Genomic DNA, 18,543 nt, shown 5'->3' on the forward strand with positions numbered 1-18,543 from the left:
TCATCGTGAAATGTACGACCATAGACAAAATAGAGAATAGACCTAATATGTAATGTATTTTAGTATCCCATATTTTGGGAAGGTAACATGATCCTTTTATCATTTTCAAGACACATTATTAAAGATGCCACTATAATAGACGTGGCAGTAAAAATGCGGAACTGTAAAAAAATTTCACGAGACGACACAGAGATGAGGGAGGTGTAAGAGGTACTGTACTGTTCTCTATCGCTACCGTTACACGCGTTGATACATTGTTTTATTTGTTATGTGACACGTTCGGCCAATACACGTGCTTAACTTTGTGACTGTGTAAAGTTTGTAAAAAAAACCAATCAGGTGTTCAGTCCTTCCAGGAGACTTCTTCCCAGTTCCCTTCTATACCTATCTTATATACTCGGATTTTTTTGAGGTCGGTATTTCAGAACATGAGACACAAAGTCCCATATAATGTCAAGTCTATCTTATATTTAGCTAATGGTTAATGATACCCATCATTCAAGTTAACCTCTCATATCGTAAAAGTATAGGTTAAGTTGATTAAGTCCGCTAGGAAAATTGAGTTATGCATTTTTCAAAAGAAATTCGAACATTTGAATTATGCCAGAACTTTTCTAGAGTATCTAATACAATAAGAAATCTTTGTGAATGTGCCTAGTGGTTCAGAATTGTCATCACTGTTTTTCTCGTTATGCGCGATTGTATCTAAAGAATTATTTTCTTTACGAGTCGTATACCATTTTGAAATAGAGAAAAAATGTTGACGCGACACAGTGTAGTTACAGAATCACCTTCACATGTCGATACAATACCTATAAATCTCGTTGCTACTGAGGATGGCCGAACGCTTTTAGCAGTAACTGGTAAGAGTCTGTGACAATAAAATTGGAAATGTTCGCAACAAACACTTCTAGCAATTCATTGTAAACTTTGCAGAACATAAAGACGGTATGTTGGAAATTGTTGCAACTCCAGTTATGCTTGTTGGACAAAGTGAAGCAGCATCGCCGCTAGTAGATGTAAAAAATTTTAATGGAAATCTAATATTACATTCGGTACATTGTTGTCTTATGCTTCGTTATTTATCTTACAGAAGAAGCTTTTATTTTTCAGTTGTTTGCTATTTCAGCCTGTTTTTCAAATAAGCGTTGAAAATATTGTCAATGAGTCAGAACTTCAGCAATCAACACAAAATTTTGAGACTGAGCCTAATAGCATTGATCAAATACCATCATGCAGAGAATTAACATGCAAGGAAACAGTTACGCAAGAATATCAGTCTCTTTCTTCGAATGATTCAGTAGCTAGCGAAAAGGATGGAAAAATTTGTAAACAGAAGCCAATTAATACATCTGTGAAAAAAAATAGCCCTGGAAGGCCCAAGAAAAACAAAGCAATTTCTTTGCAAGTAATTCAAGTAATTTTGAAATTGCTTACATTTTATTTTCCCATATGCGATTACAAATAAATTATATGTACAATTAATAATCCATTACATACGATGTATTTGATCTTTTAATCATTATATGGTATAAAGGTAACAGAGAACAAATTTTTTTTGCATTAGGACACAGATAGTTTAATATGCGATATTTGCCATCAAGAATTTGGTAAACAAACATTATATCGGAAACATATGGAAAATCATGCAGAAGAAAAACCACATCGATGTCCAAAATGTTCTGCATCGTTCAACGTGCCGGTAGTAATAATTCTATTCCTCTTCGTTCAATGTTTCATTTGATACTTTCAACATTAACATATTATATAATGGAATATATACTCTAGATAGAAATTTTGTTGTTATTTTATATTAATGTTGCAGACAAATTTTACACTTCACATGGCAACGCATAATACAGGTGAACCGAAATGTCCAGAATGTGGGAAAAAATTTGCAAGAATGGCTAGCTTAAAGTCTCATATGTTGTTACATGAAAAAGAAGAAAACTTATTCTGTACAGAATGCGAAGATGCTTTCTCGACAAAGGTCAGTATTAATATTTGTCGGAGATGAAAGGACATCGGAGCCTTCCCTTTGGAACTTCGAGAAAATCCCTTAACATCGTAATCTAGATTCTATCATAGGCGTAATTAAATAATTGTCGTATTTCGATCCGATTGTATTTGTTCGAGATTTGTGATAATGAGCTTGGGCTCGAGGCAACAGCTAGTCGCCGAATGTAGCCGCGGTCACGGGATGAACGCTTTGTCTAACAAAGGTATGGAGTAATTCTATAGCTCTCCTTAAAAGAAATATTTGTGGCGGCACGCGACAGCAAACATTCCGACGGCTTCTGTCCCATGGCTCGCCACACGCAGATCCTATTCTTCGAGTAAGATGATTGTCGATGCGTCTCCGCAGTACACGTTCAGCTAGCCTGAGGGCCCGTTATAAATCTTAAGATTTAGCTAACTAAAGTCCTTCAAACAAACAGTCTGTGTCCCAACTACGAGAAGATAGAGGAGACCTATTTTTCAACGAACGACGTCTCCCACTAGCAACTTTCCCTCGAGGGCGGCTAGCATCTTTTTCTAACCACCGATGTGGAGATTGACCAATTAGCAGCAGCGCCAATTTCCCTTACTTTCTGAACGAAGGCTATCCTCGACGAATCCGATGATCTCGTGTCCTTAGACACACCCCAATATAGTTTTCCTCTGTGGCATCATCGGGACGGAAATTCATTCTCTTGCGATCTCGTCGACGAAAAGAGTAACCCCTTACGATCAGTGAATATTACGCGTCCGACTTAGAATTTGTGAGCACGTTCATCTATCATCCCGTCGACCGCGGATTCGTTATTGAACCTAGGATCATTGTCATTAGTTTCTCGAGTATCTAATTACCACGGTTACTTATCCGGTTCTATGATAATCGTATTTGCACTGGTCAATGTCTTCTCTATTGCATAACGACAACGTGTAATCCAAACGAAGATTCGTTTCACGCGCCTAACCCTAATTCTAATGTAAACCCGACATATTAATAAACATTTTAATTGCTAATTGATTTATTCACAGTATAATCTTGTCTTAATTCAATAAAGATAAGAAAATAAAAATGAAAATAGTTATTCTTTCGAAAATCAATAGCAAATTAAAAATTATTGACGATATACTTTAATCTTGAACATTATAGACTCAATTAGATGCACATTTAAAGCTACATGGGGAAAAGTGGACGATTGAAGAAGTACGAAAATGTAAATTATGTAATAAACAGTTCAGTCAACCCGCCTTATATAGACTTCATATTCGTGAGCACTATAGGGTAAGATGCTACCAGTGTCAAATGTATTCCAAGTAACGACTCCCAGAGGATTCTGGCGAGGTTGATATAATTTGTACCATTATTTCGTCTTTAGTTGCAGACAAAAGTAGTAAAACAAACGAAAAGAGGGACAAAACACAAAACAATGTATAAGTGTACCATATGTTTGAAGTCTTTTCAGAAGCCAAGTCAATTGATGCGGCATATTAGAGTGCATACTGGTGAAAAACCTTTCAAAGTAACCTAATTTTTACTTCGTGTAATTGTATTTTTTGGATGATAAATGACCTAAATTTTGTTTAATTTCAAAGTGTACAGACTGCGGTCGTGCATTCACGCAAAAGAGTTCGCTGCAAATTCATACGTGGCAACACAATGGTATTCGACCTCATGCTTGTGAGTTTTGCAATGCCAAGTTTAGTCAGAAAGGTAATTTTTTACAATAACTGTTTACGATTGAATTTATTGCTATTTATTTATTCTTTAAGTCACTCCTACTTCTATTTATACATAAATATGAATACTTCCAGGTAATTTGAATGCTCATATAATGAGAGTTCACAATGTCCCAGAGGGAGAACCTATATACGGATGTAATTATTGTTCATGCGTGTTTAAAAAACTCGGCAGTTTGAATGGTCACATGAAACGTATGCATACCGATGTAAACGAGGTAATTTATGGCCAAAATTATTACTTGACATGTCTCTCAGTTCATTTGTTATTAATGCTACAATGCATTGAAATCATTAGATCGATGTGCAATGACATTTTTAGGAGAATAGCATTAATGACAATACTCATTCGAGTAATACCGTGGAGTCTGATATACGTTCAACAGTTGATAGTGTTATAACACAACTGGCATCTTTAGAATCCGACATTCATCAAACTACAGAATCGTCAAATTTCGAACCGCGTTTATTATCGGAAAACGTAACGAAAAAGGATATTTTACAACAAGCATTGAAAAACAGTGGTCTTCCTAGTAAAAATAAAATTGTTTCTGAAGGTACGCATTACACTCGATAAACTACAAGATTATGGCATAATTATTTTTAATAATTAACTATGTTTTGTTTATTAACGGTATATCAGAGATAAAGAAGTTTGGAGCTCGTGTTAATTTTGTAACATTATTGGATCGAGCGCCTGATGGTGATACGAGGTAATCCGTTTTATATGTACCTAAAAGCAAATTTATCGTTAAAAGCAAGTGTATTGCAAAAAGCAAATAGTTGATATAAATCGTTTTTCCTTCTTGCTATTCCTTTAGAAAATATTTGACAATAAAACAACGATGCGTAGGAAACGTGAGATGGTACGCGTGTACATTTTGTCACAAAGAATTCAAAAAACCGTCAGATTTGATACGCCATTTGCGTGTTCATACGCAAGAAAAGCCTTTTAAGGTACTTATATGTGCACATTAAAACATTTTTTACATATCTTGAAGAGATCTTTTTTTACTTACTTTATCTTAGATTTTTTTTTTAACATTTATACTTATTTGTATCTTTAGTGCACCCACTGTTATCGTTCGTTCGCTTTGAAATCTACTATGATAGCACACGAACGTACGCATTCAAGTGTTAAACGTTATGCTTGTGGTTCCTGCGAGAAAGCATTCGTGTGCCATAGTAGTTTAATTGCACATACTAGGTAAGTGACTGTTACATTTTTTCTTATAATAGAATCGGATGACATGCAAATAAGCCTTTTATAATAGATTGCATGCAAAGTCTGAAAATTGTTCAAATAAAACCACTGACAATGATAAGGATCCCGACACATATGCAGTAATTGATGCTGACATTTATCCCACTGATCAATCGAAAAATCAAATAAAGGGTAAATTAAAATTATCACCGGAAGCAGAAAGCTTGGTTCCTCAAGTTATCTTGCAAGAACCGTTGGTAATTAGTGATACAGGAAATAAAATTTCCGTGGTATCTTCGGGAAAGGAAAAACGTGCTTATGATACATCTACTGATCATGCCAGACCCCACAAATGTTGGATTTGTCAGGCGGCATTTAGAAAGATCAGTCACTTGAAGCAACATCATCGCCGCCACACTGGAGAACGTCCATATAAATGCACAAAATGCGATAGGTACATGCGCAAATTTTTTTTTCGATTTGTTATCTCTCCTCTTTCTTCCTTTAAAACATACATCTAATAAATTTCTTTTGTACCTTGTTTCTCCTTTCTTTTTGTGCACATAAATTGTTAACAAGAGTATTATTCAACCAGTAATAAATCATTTTAAATCGTTTCAGGAGATTTACATCGAATAGTGTTCTAAAATCGCATTTGCATACTCACGAAGATTCGAGACCATACGGTTGTTCTCTTTGTAATGCGAAATTTTCTACACAAAGCAGCATGAAAAGACACTTGGTTACTCACAGTAATAAAAGACCGTTCATGTGCCCTTATTGTCACAAGACTTTCAAAACTTACGTCAATTGTCGGAAACACATGAAAATACATAAGCATGAACTGGCACAACGGGTATAGTATCTATTACAGAAGAAAAGAAAAAAATTGGATTCGTCATTAACCATGAAACATTATGTTTTTCTCTGAATTCGTAGCAATTGGAACAACAGAAAATCAAAATACAAGAACAAGCTTCAGACAAGTCAAATATGAAGGAAAGTTCTAAACAAGAAGCGGCTCTTGAATCGTCTTGCTCCTCTTCTGTCTCTATCACTACAATTAATTCTACTATTACCAGCAACATCTCCGTCACTACCACTGCCACTACCAGTGCCACCCCTACCACCGTCACAACTTCCTCTTCTACGTTTTCAGATAATCTTGCACTTTCTCGTCTTGGATCGGTTGAATTGTCATTTCAGTCACAGCTCGGATCAGAGCTTTCACAAGCTTTTCCCGAGTTTCAAAATATAACTGAAGGAAAGGAAAAAATAAGACCAGTTTTAGCAACAAATTGCGATACTACAACATTTATTAATCGTATGTTTCAAATTCGTATGTGCGTTATACGTATCAGGAAATCATATTTTTTTATTTTGTATAAGCTTGTTAATCTTGTATGCACTTTTCTCTTCTTTTGTTCTTTTGTTTTTAGAAAATGTAGCGGGAATAGCTGTAACAAATCTTGAAAATTCACCAATATTACAAGCTGATGAAGCTGGTTCAGTCACGTTGCCCGTTTACTCTGGTGATCAGACACTTACACCGGTATTGTATATCATAGTACCAAGGTGTCAGTAAATAAAGTAAAAGGTGTTCATAGTAATTACTCTTCGGCATTAAAATCCGTTTTGTTTCGATAGGAAAGTATACGAGAAATAGAAGAAACTTTAAATCAACAGTTTTTTAATATCGGGATGAATCTTAACTTGGGAGGTAATCACTCGAGACATTCGAGTAGTACAAACACGAGTGATTTTAGTCATATGAAAGAGCAACAGCAACCTGTATTGAATGTTATATATGAAAATAATAATAACAGTAACTGTAATAGTAACGTAGAATCAGCTGGAGAACATGTATTTTCGACGCAATTAGATTCATTTGAGATGGACCATATTACTTTGCAAGTAAGATAAAGATTTCTTTTTCTATAAATTGTCTTCGTTACAGAGAATGTGAAACCAATAAAGATCTTATCTGTTAGTCGGATACTGAAATTGACATTGGACTAGATACAAGAAATTCAACTAGTATGGCGAGTATACTACCTAGAAATGTAAAAGATGAACATCGTCTTTCTGTTTGTGTTACAACACCAGATAACATAAATGTTGAACAATCAGAAAAGTCTGGTGTGCAAGCGGTTGTATTTGTTTCCCAGCCAAACTTCTCCAAAAAAGAGAATATAACAAATGAATTTACTGTAGAAGAAACCCAGAAGAACAGTATTCACAAACAATGTATAATCAACCCGATATTCTTTACGTAAGTTTTCGTTAGTTTCTTTTTTCAGCTGTCTACCCTCTTTACACATATGCTGTTCTAATATATGTATTTATCGCGAACAAATCAGAAACAATTACAGTGAAAACAAATATTCAATTTGCGTAGAGAAGACTTTCGGGGAACATCACAAGATTTCAAGATTCAGTCAAATATGCACGCTTTGTCATCCGATGTTCCAGAAATCGTTAAAACCACTACGGGCAAAATATCCCGTGGACAATCTCTATTACAGTGTCACATGTGTAGCCAACAAGGATTCACGACAGTTGGTTTAAAGGTAAATATCTTAAAATAAATAATAGATGTTTTCTTTCTTCTCGTAGTCGTTATTTTTCGCTAATTCGGTCCGTGTGTGTTCTCCGTCACATTTAATTGTTGACGTCGTCAATGTTTAATGAAGGTATTTTTTTGGTGTAAGGAACATTTGACAAGCCATCGCGGAACGAAGGAATATCAGTGCACAGAGTGCTCTTCTAAATTTTACACAAATGGTGGATTAAATAGACATTCGAAGATTCATGTCGTCAAGCAGTGAGTGTCGAAAAAAATGTTACATTGACATGAATTATAATTGATTATTGTACTTTGTTATGTTTTTTTGTAGACCATTTAAATGTTTATCGTGTGAGAAGCAGTTTAACAATAGGATCCAATTACTATCACATAGTAAAATTCATGAAACTTCAATATGGAATGCTTCAGGGATGAATGATAATTCAGATAATTCGACGTTTTTATCGGAAGTGCATCAACCACGGATTGCAAATGATCATTCACCATTACATAATATTATGATAGAACCCGATTCTGCCGTTTCTGAGAAAGTTCTGTTGGATACAGTAGCTGAAAAAGAAGTAATGGATCAAGTAGAAGTAAGTTTCTTATTAGTTATTGCTACGTTGTAGCAAAACGGAACGCTGACAAAGGATTATTAACTGAATTTTTTTATACGCAATATAGATTTTGTTGGAAAAGAAGGAACGAAAAGAGTACACAAACAAATGTAAATATTGTCCGAAAACTTTTCGCAAGCCAAGCGATCTTATAAGACATGTACGCACACACACAGGAGAACGACCATACAAGTGCGATTATTGCAGTAAAAGTTTTGCCGTAAAATGTACTTTGGATTCTCATACAAAAGTTCATACGGGAAAAAAGACATTTCGCTGCCATGTGTGCAATAGTTTATTTGCGACTAAAGGTAGCTTGAAAGTTCACATGCGTTTACATACCGGTAAGTTGAATAATTACTATTCAAGTTTTCATTCTGTATAATAATAATATGTTATATATGTCGGAGATGAAAGTACATCGGAGCTTTCCCTTTGGAACTTCGGGAAAATCCCTTAACACCGTAATCTAGATTCTATCATAGGCGTCATTGAACAATTGTCGTCATTCGATCCGATTGTATTTGTTCGAGATTTGTGATAATGAGCTTGGGCTCGAGGCGACAGCCAGTCGTCGAACGTAGCCGCGGTCACGGGATGAACGCTTTGTCTAACAAAGGTATGGAGTAATTCTATAGCTCTCCTTAAAAGAAATATTTGTGGCGGCACGCGACAGCAAACATTCCGACGGCTTCTGTCCCGTGGCTCGCCACACGCAGATCCTATTCTTCGAGTAGGATGATTGCCAGATGTCGACGCATCTCCACAGTACATGTTCAGCTAGCCTGAGAGCCGTTATAAACATTAAGATTTAGTTACCTAAAGTCCTTTGAACAGACAAACAGTCTTTGTCCCAACTACGGGAAGATAGGGGAGATCTATTTTTCAACGAACGATGCTTCCCGCTAGCAACCTTCCCTCAAGGACGGCTAGCATCCTTTTCTAGCCACCGAGATGGAAATTGACCAATTAACAGCAACGTCAATTTCCCTCACTTTCTGAACGAAGACTATCCTCGATGAATCCGATGACCTCGTGCCCTTAGACACACCCCATCATAGTTTTCCTCTGCAGCATCATTGCGACGGAGAGTCATTCTCTCGTGAGGTCATATTAGCGAGTTACTTAGCGTCTGTACGCTCGGTGGATATTTCACGTTTTAACAAAGAGTTAGTTTAGTTATACTTCCATCGTAGCTAAGCAAGTCGAGTACGATTTGGGCTTTGGAAGATAGCGCATCCTGTTATCCCGTTGACTGCGGATTCGTTATTGAACCTAGGATCATTGTCATTAGCTTCTCGAGTATCTAATTACCACTGTTACTTGTCACATTCTGTAATAATCGTATTTGTACTAGTCAATGTCTTCTCTATTGCATAACGACAATGTGTAATCCAAATGAAGATTCGTTTCACGCCCCTAACCTTAATTCTAATGAAAATCCGACATATATAAATAAGTAGTATCGACTATTTCTTTCCTATATTTCTGTAAATTGTTTAATAAATTTTGATCAATGTTTCTGAAGGTTCAAAACCATTTAGATGCCCTATATGCGATTCGAGATTTCGAACATCCGGCCATAGGAAAGTACACTTATTGAAACATGCACGCGAACACAAAGATAATCCAAAGAGAAAACAAAGACATTTGAAGGTTGCAGTCATAGCTGAAGTAGCGACTGATCTTGAGAAATGTGACGGAAAGGAAGAGAAAATGAATAATTTTGAGCCAAAGCAGCAAATAGCACAGGAGCAGCAGCTATCACAGGCAGTTGCAGGATTAACGTCCCATTTAGAGGCATATAGTATTGAAACAGCTGCTTCCTGTTTATCTGATCAAATTAATTTCGATACAGAAGGTATCGTATCGAACAACAATCAAACGATAGTGTCCATAAACGAAAACAATCAGTTAGTTACGAATTTACACTTTCTTCTGACAAATGGTCTTGTTACTATACAAACCGAAGAATCGTTGTTATCACAATCATCTGCATCACCAGCTAACAATTCGCAGCATCGACCGGCTGGGGTTCCCGATACTGGGTGTGCACTAACAACACCCAGCGTCGTATCTGATACTAACGAACAACATACCAAGGATGAAATTCATATAGAACAAATGTTAAAAACGCCAGCAAATAATTGTCTTTTAGCGATATCAACCGTGACACCTTCATTGGAACGACAGCTGGAACCATTTTCAAAGGTGATTACGGAAGAAACGTTACCAGTAATAGCCAATAAACCGACGATTAAAGGGAATCCATCGAAAAAGGAATGCGACATTTGTGGGAAAATATTTACAAAACCGTATCAAGTCGAAAGACATAAACGAATTCATACGGGTGAACGGCCATACAAGTGTGATCTATGTACGAAATCATTTGCCCAAAAGTCAACTCTACAGATGCATCAAAAACACCACACTGGCGATCGACCCTACGCTTGTTCGTACTGTGAATATTCTTTTACGCAAAAGGGCAATCTTCGAACACATGTTAAACGCGTACATCAACTGGATACTGTTGACATCAGGAAATGGAAACGTAGCCGTCAATCCTTCCTACCTAAAACATCTCTTCAGGAAAACACGATCGAAGCTAAGAGTCTAAATTTAGACAACATATCGTTTGTAGAGCTGCTTAAATAGTAATATGCATCTGGTACAAAAACTATCATTTTACTCTTTAATTAAATTTTATGCCTTCGACAAAAATTGTTAACTGCGATAGAATATTGATTAAATGATAGAGACAATAATATTTCGACATTCTTCTTATTTACGTTACTATTTAATATGTTAAATAATTACTCGATACTATCTCGCAAATAAATATAATCTGTCGTCGCATCCAATGTATAAAACGTTCGCCGATTTATATGAAAGCAAAAATAAATTTTTAACGTGTAATGTCGTTTTAATATTAAAACACAAGTGTTTGATCAAGGTATCATATTAATGTTTGTAATTACATTTTGTTTCAGTTACAGGACAACCATTCGGATGATTTTTATAAAACCAACAGGGTTTAGTCTTCGTGCATGGCAATGGTAACTTATATTTTTTTGATTTTTCATTAATTCTTCCTCCTGTTCCAGGTATTCTAAATTCTACCCTTCCTTGAGTAACACGAAATATATAGCTATGATTTTTTAGTAAAGTTTGAAGACCTCCGCATTCTTTTCGCAAATGTATCATAGCTTCTTTAGGAATTGATTCAGCTATTTCACGTAATTCAAGGCATCTGCCAGCGTTCCAAAGTTTTTTGGGTGTTCCTTCGATAGTCATAATGCGACCTTCATGAAGCAACTGATTCGATACGATATCAACAATATTTGCAATTAATGTTTTGTCTAATTGTGTACAATTTCGTACTTTTTCCACTTTGTCTCTTGGCTTAAAGTCACAAGTCCATTCTTCAACTATTTCATTATCGACTGTTTTATCACTCAATTCGTATTTTTGCCAAGTCAAAGTTGTCTTTGTACTTAGCATTTGTTGAATACGATCTTCGAGTTCTTTAACCCCTTCGGGCGTTCTTTCCCATCCAATCAGGCATATTCGTTTCGTAGAGGGAATTCTTAATTTATCAAGGTGTGTTGTAAAACCACACTGGACGCATATACTTCTCACATAATCAATGTACTCCGAATATTGACTTTTCGAGGCACAGTACCTTTGATACTTTGCGCCATTAAGTTCATATGGACAACAGGGTAATAAAAAGAAACGACAGTTGTTAGAGCTACGTGCAGCAATTATCGGAATCCATGGTGTTAACTCGTCTGAATGGTTTCCTATGATCCAGTCTACTTCCGGATATACAGTCGTAGACGATGGAACAACGGTAGAAACCTGTACAAAACGTTTCAGTAAATTTAATCAATCGATCGTAAGATCGAAGATACGTAATCACGTATATATGTATGTACATAAGATGAAATAAGTTGCTATTAATATTTGTATTACAAAATTTATATAAATAATACTCATACATACTTGCAATGGAGTTTCAGGTGGGTATAAATCCCATATTTTCCTCCTTCGCAAATCAATTCCTAATCCGCGGTGACCTTCGTTAAATAGGATGTGCACGAGTAAACCATTACCGCATCCCAAATCGAGAAACGATTGTAAATTAGTAGTTTTCTTTTCAAATCTCTCATTCTCCCACAATAACAGTAAATAGGCAGCGATTGCAATATCCTCATAAACAAATTTTGTTGGATCTGTACTTTCAGGCCAGTTCTTTATCAATTTCGTACCATATTTCTCCTTCAACTTACAATACAATTTTGCATATTTTTCAGCTGACACGAGATTCAATGAAGTCAACGGGATCGATGTTCTTTCTGAGTCGCTGCTTCTTGCCCATTTCAGGATACATGGGAAAAGTTTCTGCTTTAACCATTCAATACTGAAATCGGATATAATGTTATTCTCTCCATAGACACTAAGGGATGTATAACCGTCTGTTCCTTGTTGTAACATAAATGCTATTTTAGCACCAAGAGACTGTTTATGCGAGAGAAAGGGTTTGTGGACATTTATTATGTAACCCTCTTCATTATTGGATAAAAGAAATTCAATACCACTGGAAAATATGTGTGGCATACGTGGCAACTGTTTTGCCACATATAAGTGAATCTTCCTTTTGGCTGTAACAGCCACCTGATCAGAAATGTGCAGTACTTCTAGTAATTTTATGTTATCAATGTTGTCTGTTTGATGATCTGTACTTAGAGTTGAAATATCCAGGGTATTAATACGCTGAAAAATTTGGAAGATATCGCAGCTAGTTTCGATATCCAGTATTTCAATAGATGCAAGAATTCTACGGTTTACAGTTTGAGGATTACGACGCCATATACTAATGGCTTTGAAAAATTGTGACGCATTAATTCCACTTTGATCACGTATTATGGTTTTGAAATCCATATTTTACATGATACAATTGCAAATCCTTTCTTTAGAGGATAATTTATAGAATGCATCTACAATGTGAATACTATCTTTATATACATGTTAGTCTGTTTGTTTACTTGTTTCTTCCTGCTTTGAGTACTAAAAATCACATTAAAATACAGATAATTAGGATATGTAAAAAAAAGAAGGATGGAAGAAGATGGTAAGCATTCACAAAATATATATTAATAATATTATTGATATTGATATACCTTGTTAACAATCCATTCTGCATCTTGTACTGCCTTTTTCATAATTTGCTGAATACGCTCCTCATCTGGTTCGATTAAATGCTGTTTAAAACTCTGCAAGCATTAGAGTACAAAACCAATTATTATTAAATAATTAAATTTACTTGAAAATCAAATTAATCACATGTTCGTTGTGTGAATATTACATATTTTACCGCATAACCTAAACGTTTTATTGTTCATTATTTTTACCGAAAGTAGTAAATTTGATCTCCAAATGTATTTGTTAATATGAAAATTGTTATACAATTTACCTGCTTAACCGAATGTCTATAAAATCCTTGTGCTTCTTTTGGTAATTTTTCACATTCTCGCAGCAAAAATTTGTACAGCTGTTTGGGCGATTTTAAAGCTGCTTCTCGTAACTTTGTACTTGCCATTTTAGTGAAAAGTTGGAGAAAATATAAAGAAAAACAATAATTATTAAATGTTAAGAATATTATATTGTGTAATTTTATGTAAGAATGTTAAGAAATACGAAGTTGCACGATTGTTTACGATTCAGTTTCTTTCATCCTATTTTAATTGAAATTAATATGATGATAGGACAAGGAAAGAAACCCCTAGTATAGCGTAAAATCACTGGACGGTCTTTAAAGTTAATAAAAGTGGTAACATAAAAGGAAGATTATAATTAGTACAATATAATTAGAAAACTCAAGCGACTTTGTATAATGACATGTGTATTTTTAATATATAAATATATCAAAGAGTAAAAATATAGTTGTAAAATCTCTTATAAAGATATGTATATACATATGTAAAGTACTTAAGTTTGAAGGCGCTGCGTAGCATCTTCTAGCAGTATTGTATGTAGATAATATACAAATAATTGTTAATAGTGTGATTAAAGCGTTATGATAAATTTACATCGATACAAGGTAGTAAACATTTTATTAAAATGTTATCGAACAAACATAATTCGATTGAAAAGTAGTGGAAAGCATCCTACTGCCGGAATAATCGGTAATATTGCGTATACACTTTACTAATATCATATATTTGGATATACTGCTTTTCTTACTGTTAAGTTCTTATTTTACTTAGTAATCGGAGATGAAATTTTAAAAGCGCAAGTAAAAGATACTAATTGTTTTTATGCGTGTAAGCTGCTTTATAATCATGGAGTCAAGGTTCAGAAAGTAGGTATAACTTAATTCATGATGTCTATAGTTTATCTGTCAAGTATTGTTGTTTTCTATTAATACTATTTTTTATTTTAATTATCTATTCCTAGACTGCGGTCGTACGAGACAATGTTGAAGATATTTCCAAAGAGATAAAATACTTTTCTAAAATGTTCAACTATGTTTTTACATCCGGTGGTATAGGACCAACTCACGATGATGTTACATATGAAGGTAAAATATAATCTGAAAATTAATAAGAGTACATAAGTAAGTGTTCATTATAATGAAATTATATTTTACAGCTTTAGCATTGGCCTTTAACGATTCATTGCACTATCACCCAACGCTAGTGAAGATTATAAAAGACTGCTTCAGTTATGGAACTTTCCCTTCACCGGCTTATAAAATGGCATATGTAAGTAATGATTCAAATGAATGGTGTAAATTAAATGATAGTATGTTAATACTTGTTTGACGATCGATGTAAACTAGGTTCTTAATTTAAGATACCCACTAAATCTGTACTTAAATTTGGGATAGACCAAGTCACAGGTAAAAAGCTGAATTATCCGTGTATAAAGGTGGAAAATGTTCACATCTTCCCTGGCTCACCCATGTTTTTTGAAATATCGTTTCAGGCATTTTGCAAGGTATAATATGCACACATCGTTTGAATAATTGTTCGAGAGTAGAAAAGATCTTGTTTTTGTAGGAATGTTTTGCTAGCTACAAAAGTTTTGCAGCAACTGAAGTTTACATAAATGCAAAAGAGGAATCATTCGCAGATGTTTTATATGCAGTTGCACAAGAATGTCCAACTGTTACCTTTGGCTCGTATCCGGAATGGAATAGGTAATAAAATCGACTACAATACAAAAAAAATGATAAAGAAGTTGGTAGATAATTGAAATCGCTTTGTAGATATTATAAAGCTCGTGTAACCATAGAAAGTGAAAACGAAAAAGATACTGAAACAGCAAAAACAATGTTTTGTAATCGTATTCCGAGAAATGTGCTAGTACATTATGATCGTACGCCACATGTGGATTGTCTATCAAAGTATGAAGCATGGATTCAAAAGTCCCAACGTCGATCATTTTATGAGCGTTCCTTTAAGAAATTCGTGTAATGCATCTACAACTGGAAAAAGTATCGATTATTTGTATCGATTATAAGATGTCATCGAATTTTTCTTTGTTTTCTTTCTCTTTCTTTCCTTGTAGAAACTATTATAAGAAACCTGAAAATGTTTGGATATATTTGGATGGTAGCGAAGAGTCAGTCCTTATGATACATCTTGCTCGAATCGCTAGTAACAAACTGCAACATTGTTCAAACTTCAAACTGCGTGCAATTTGTTTGAAATCTGATATGTTAAAGTCGGGCACTGACGAATTCTTCCATGAACTTAAAAACAGGTAGGTATGATATCGATACATGTCAAAACTGTTACAAACAAAAATTATATTGGATTGCATGTAGAACGTGACAATCAATTTTCTAAAATAGATCTAAACTAACATGAACATAATTAATTTGACTGATCTGATAGATATAATATCGAGCTATGTAAGTTAGAACATTTGGAAAGCGATGCCGCTGACACGATAAGCAATTTCGCTGTGTTAAAACCAGAATTACAAGTGTTATTGGTTGGAAAACGGTTGAATAACAATAAAAGAGTAATGTACGATGATCTTGCACGATTAAACGACGACAGTTCTAAGTCTGTGCAAGTACATTTTCCACTCACTGATTGGACAGATGACGATATTGAAGATTTCTTTAGCTCACTCTGTTTACCATACTATACAGTAAAAACGTATTAAAATCGATAAGTAAGTAAGTAAAAATGTGTCTTTCTATCCTTACTTCGTTTGCTGATTTACTCTCCCTCTCTCTTTTTTTGTTTACCCTTTTGTTTTTGTTTTCGTTTCTTTCTGATTATGCTTGGTTAGATATTGCCATATATATTGTATATATTTATATAAGTCGTTTCCCGTATAAAGAAATACAACTTATTTTCATAGGTATGGGGCAGAAAAATAAGAGCAAGAATAAGCCAAAATATGTAATATGCTGTTAATGGAAGTGTGACCGAGATAGCTGTATCTCGTATTAAATTTTATATTTATTGATTGATTCAATAGCAGATTATTGTATAATCAATGGTCTTCTTTCATACAACAAAGACGTAAATAAAAACAAATTCACACAAAAGTTGTTTAGAAATCAGTTTATAATCGAAACATTATCAGAAATTATCGAAGTTGCGTTTCTTCATATTTTAATCCCTGATTATCACGAGGATGGAGAGATACGTTACGAAGAAAATACATGGAAAAACGTCTATGTTTATAGATTGCTTTTTAATGTATCTTTAAAGACGATGAGCAGGAGGAAAAGGATTAATTAAACGTTTAAGGTTTTGATGGATACGATTAAAAAAGATTCATTAAACCCTTAAATCGTATTGGTATGAATTCATGTCATTTATTTTAAACTCATAGTTGAGTCGCGACGTCTCATTGTTTTGTTCCAAAGAAAAAGAAGCTTTGTTACTTGCTCGCATCCTCTTGAAATTTAATTTCCCATTGAAGTATTTTTAGCTTTTTTTCTTTTGAAAGCTTAAAACAAAAGTGAATGATAGAATGGTGAGAAGGTGGAGTAGATAAGAACGGTAAGAAAAGCGAATGAATGATGCTAGTCAGATAGTTTATATGTGTGTGTGTATGCGTGTGTGGTTATACAATTTATAAACCATATACAGTGCGATATTCTTCGTTATGCTAATTACTATATACGAGTTGTTTTTTTATATTTATTATTATTGTCAATAAAAAGAAAATAGATGTACTTGCTTAAGTCGAATATTCCGTTATTCGCACTTTGTCTTTACGTATCATTCTTCCGCGATCGCTTACACATCGCTTAACGCTAGAAGCTCCGTACCACAGAACTGTGTCTCCCTTTTTTTTACTACTTTTTATCAAAAATTTAGTAGACGATCTCTGAAAATAATAAATCTGAAAAAATAACAAGCAGTAGTGGTTTCAATTGCGGTAAAAAAAGAAAAATTGAACGAGGTAATCCACGAGTGAAACGAAACAAAAAAAATTGAGTAAATGGAAAAAGTTGTGCGAGGAAAGAAGAGAAGGTGGGGAGACGGAAATGAGCCTCATATTTCACCAGAGTATTTCATTTAAGTTTGAAATTGATTACACGAGAGTAGAATAGAATAGAAAGAAGCCGATGATACAAGGTTGGTAGAAGACAGAATACAAGCTGTCTAACTGGATGACTAACTGGTTATTTAACTGATTGGTTCGCTGTATAGCTCATTCATCGATTGACTGACCGACAACTGAGCGATTGATTAATCGACGGATTGATTGTAAGTGGTTGCTCGACTGGTTAGTTGGTAGATAAAAATGAATCGCGAGAAAAGGACGGATATATATCGAAAAGAAAATATGATAAATGAAAATAAAACGCGCGATTTTTCTCGATTTCTCTGCGTCGGTCTTTTTACAATTAGCATATCGAAGTTATTACGATTATAACGAAGGAGAAATCGATTGAGTAAATATTGGCACGACGAATAGTCTATAAAACAATTGCGAACATTAAACGGCAAAATTCTCATCGCGAAATTATTTGATTTGATGTCACGATATGTGTGTTCGATAATTCATTATAGTGGTAATATAGACACAGGGCTATATAGATACGACGGTTGAGAAAGAATAAGATAGCTATAAATAGCAAAAGGGTGGAAGAAAGTTGTAAGGAAAAATCGACGGGTCAAGCCTTCTGCGATAGAAATGATGAACATAAAAGAGATTTGTATCGTTTAAAGATTGGTAATGATACGAAAGAACAGAGGAAGAGTAGGAAAAATATAGGAGTGTGAGAGATCGAGCAGAGACTGATGCGAATGGGGGTTTGATCCTTGCGTAATCGTAGATGAAGCTAGTGGAGATGAGAAGGACGCGGTGGTAATGGTAACGGTAAAGTAGTGGCGGCTGTGGCGGTGGCGGCGGCGGTGGTGGCGGCGGTGGTGACGGTGGCG

General features: G+C 34.8%; 4 protein-coding genes across 9 annotated transcripts; 2 read left to right on the forward strand and 2 right to left on the reverse strand.

The window, feature by feature from the left end:
* Positions 1-463: 463 nt before the first annotated feature.
* LOC117236259 (zinc finger protein 91-like) lies at positions 464-11,035 on the forward strand. 4 transcript variants are annotated; one of them, XM_033499046.1, is made up of 24 exons: positions 464-863; positions 937-1,055; positions 1,130-1,417; positions 1,568-1,702; positions 1,826-1,990; positions 3,143-3,274; positions 3,369-3,512; positions 3,586-3,703; positions 3,805-3,947; positions 4,052-4,286; positions 4,373-4,442; positions 4,551-4,686; positions 4,797-4,936; positions 5,004-5,387; positions 5,555-5,789; positions 5,873-6,257; positions 6,373-6,485; positions 6,581-6,847; positions 6,925-7,205; positions 7,332-7,503; positions 7,645-7,757; positions 7,831-8,098; positions 8,187-8,463; positions 9,648-11,035. In XM_033499046.1, the coding sequence occupies exons 1-24, from the start codon at positions 758-760 to the stop codon at positions 10,772-10,774; spliced, it is 5,553 nt and encodes a 1,850-aa protein (XP_033354937.1). In that variant the 5' UTR covers positions 464-757; the 3' UTR covers positions 10,775-11,035. The 4 variants fall into 4 exon arrangements, with proteins under 4 accessions (XP_033354937.1, XP_033354938.1, XP_033354939.1 ...); XM_033499047.1 differs by having other exon boundaries at positions 1,130-1,408; XM_033499048.1 differs by having other exon boundaries at positions 937-1,019.
* A 25-nt stretch (positions 11,036-11,060) lies between these two features.
* On the reverse strand, positions 11,061-13,099 carry LOC117236260 (probable tRNA (uracil-O(2)-)-methyltransferase). Its single transcript, XM_033499050.1, has 2 exons — positions 12,125-13,099; positions 11,061-11,980 (listed from the first exon to the last, which is right to left on the reverse strand). Exons 1-2 carry the CDS (start codon positions 13,061-13,063, stop codon positions 11,081-11,083), a joined length of 1,839 nt encoding a protein of 612 aa, XP_033354941.1. The 5' UTR covers positions 13,064-13,099; the 3' UTR covers positions 11,061-11,080.
* On the reverse strand, positions 12,444-14,053 carry LOC117236262 (LYR motif-containing protein 9-like). Of its 2 annotated transcripts, none has more exons than XM_033499055.1 (3): positions 13,596-14,053; positions 13,303-13,395; positions 12,444-12,542 (listed from the first exon to the last, which is right to left on the reverse strand). In XM_033499055.1, the coding sequence occupies exons 1-3, from the start codon at positions 13,719-13,721 to the stop codon at positions 12,537-12,539; spliced, it is 225 nt and encodes a 74-aa protein (XP_033354946.1). In that variant the 5' UTR covers positions 13,722-14,053; the 3' UTR covers positions 12,444-12,536. The 2 variants fall into 2 exon arrangements, with proteins under 2 accessions (XP_033354946.1, XP_033354945.1); XM_033499054.1 differs by lacking the exon at positions 12,444-12,542 and adding an exon at positions 13,102-13,189.
* A 145-nt stretch (positions 14,054-14,198) lies between these two features.
* On the forward strand, positions 14,199-16,691 carry LOC117236261 (FAD synthase-like). Of its 2 annotated transcripts, none has more exons than XM_033499053.1 (10): positions 14,199-14,307; positions 14,389-14,483; positions 14,579-14,702; positions 14,774-14,886; positions 14,978-15,121; positions 15,184-15,323; positions 15,393-15,596; positions 15,695-15,889; positions 16,024-16,313; positions 16,502-16,691. In XM_033499053.1, the coding sequence occupies exons 1-9, from the start codon at positions 14,199-14,201 to the stop codon at positions 16,298-16,300; spliced, it is 1,401 nt and encodes a 466-aa protein (XP_033354944.1). In that variant the 3' UTR covers positions 16,301-16,313; positions 16,502-16,691. The 2 variants fall into 2 exon arrangements, with proteins under 2 accessions (XP_033354944.1, XP_033354943.1); XM_033499052.1 differs by having other exon boundaries at positions 16,024-16,309.
* Positions 16,692-18,543: the final 1,852 nt, after the last annotated feature.

The sequence above is a fragment of the Bombus vosnesenskii genome, unplaced genomic scaffold (assembly GCF_011952255.1).
Source record: "Bombus vosnesenskii isolate JDL3184/JDL3185 unplaced genomic scaffold, Bvos_JDL3184-5_v1.1 scf7180000013348, whole genome shotgun sequence".
NCBI classification, from domain to species: Eukaryota; Metazoa; Arthropoda; class Insecta; order Hymenoptera; family Apidae; genus Bombus; species Bombus vosnesenskii.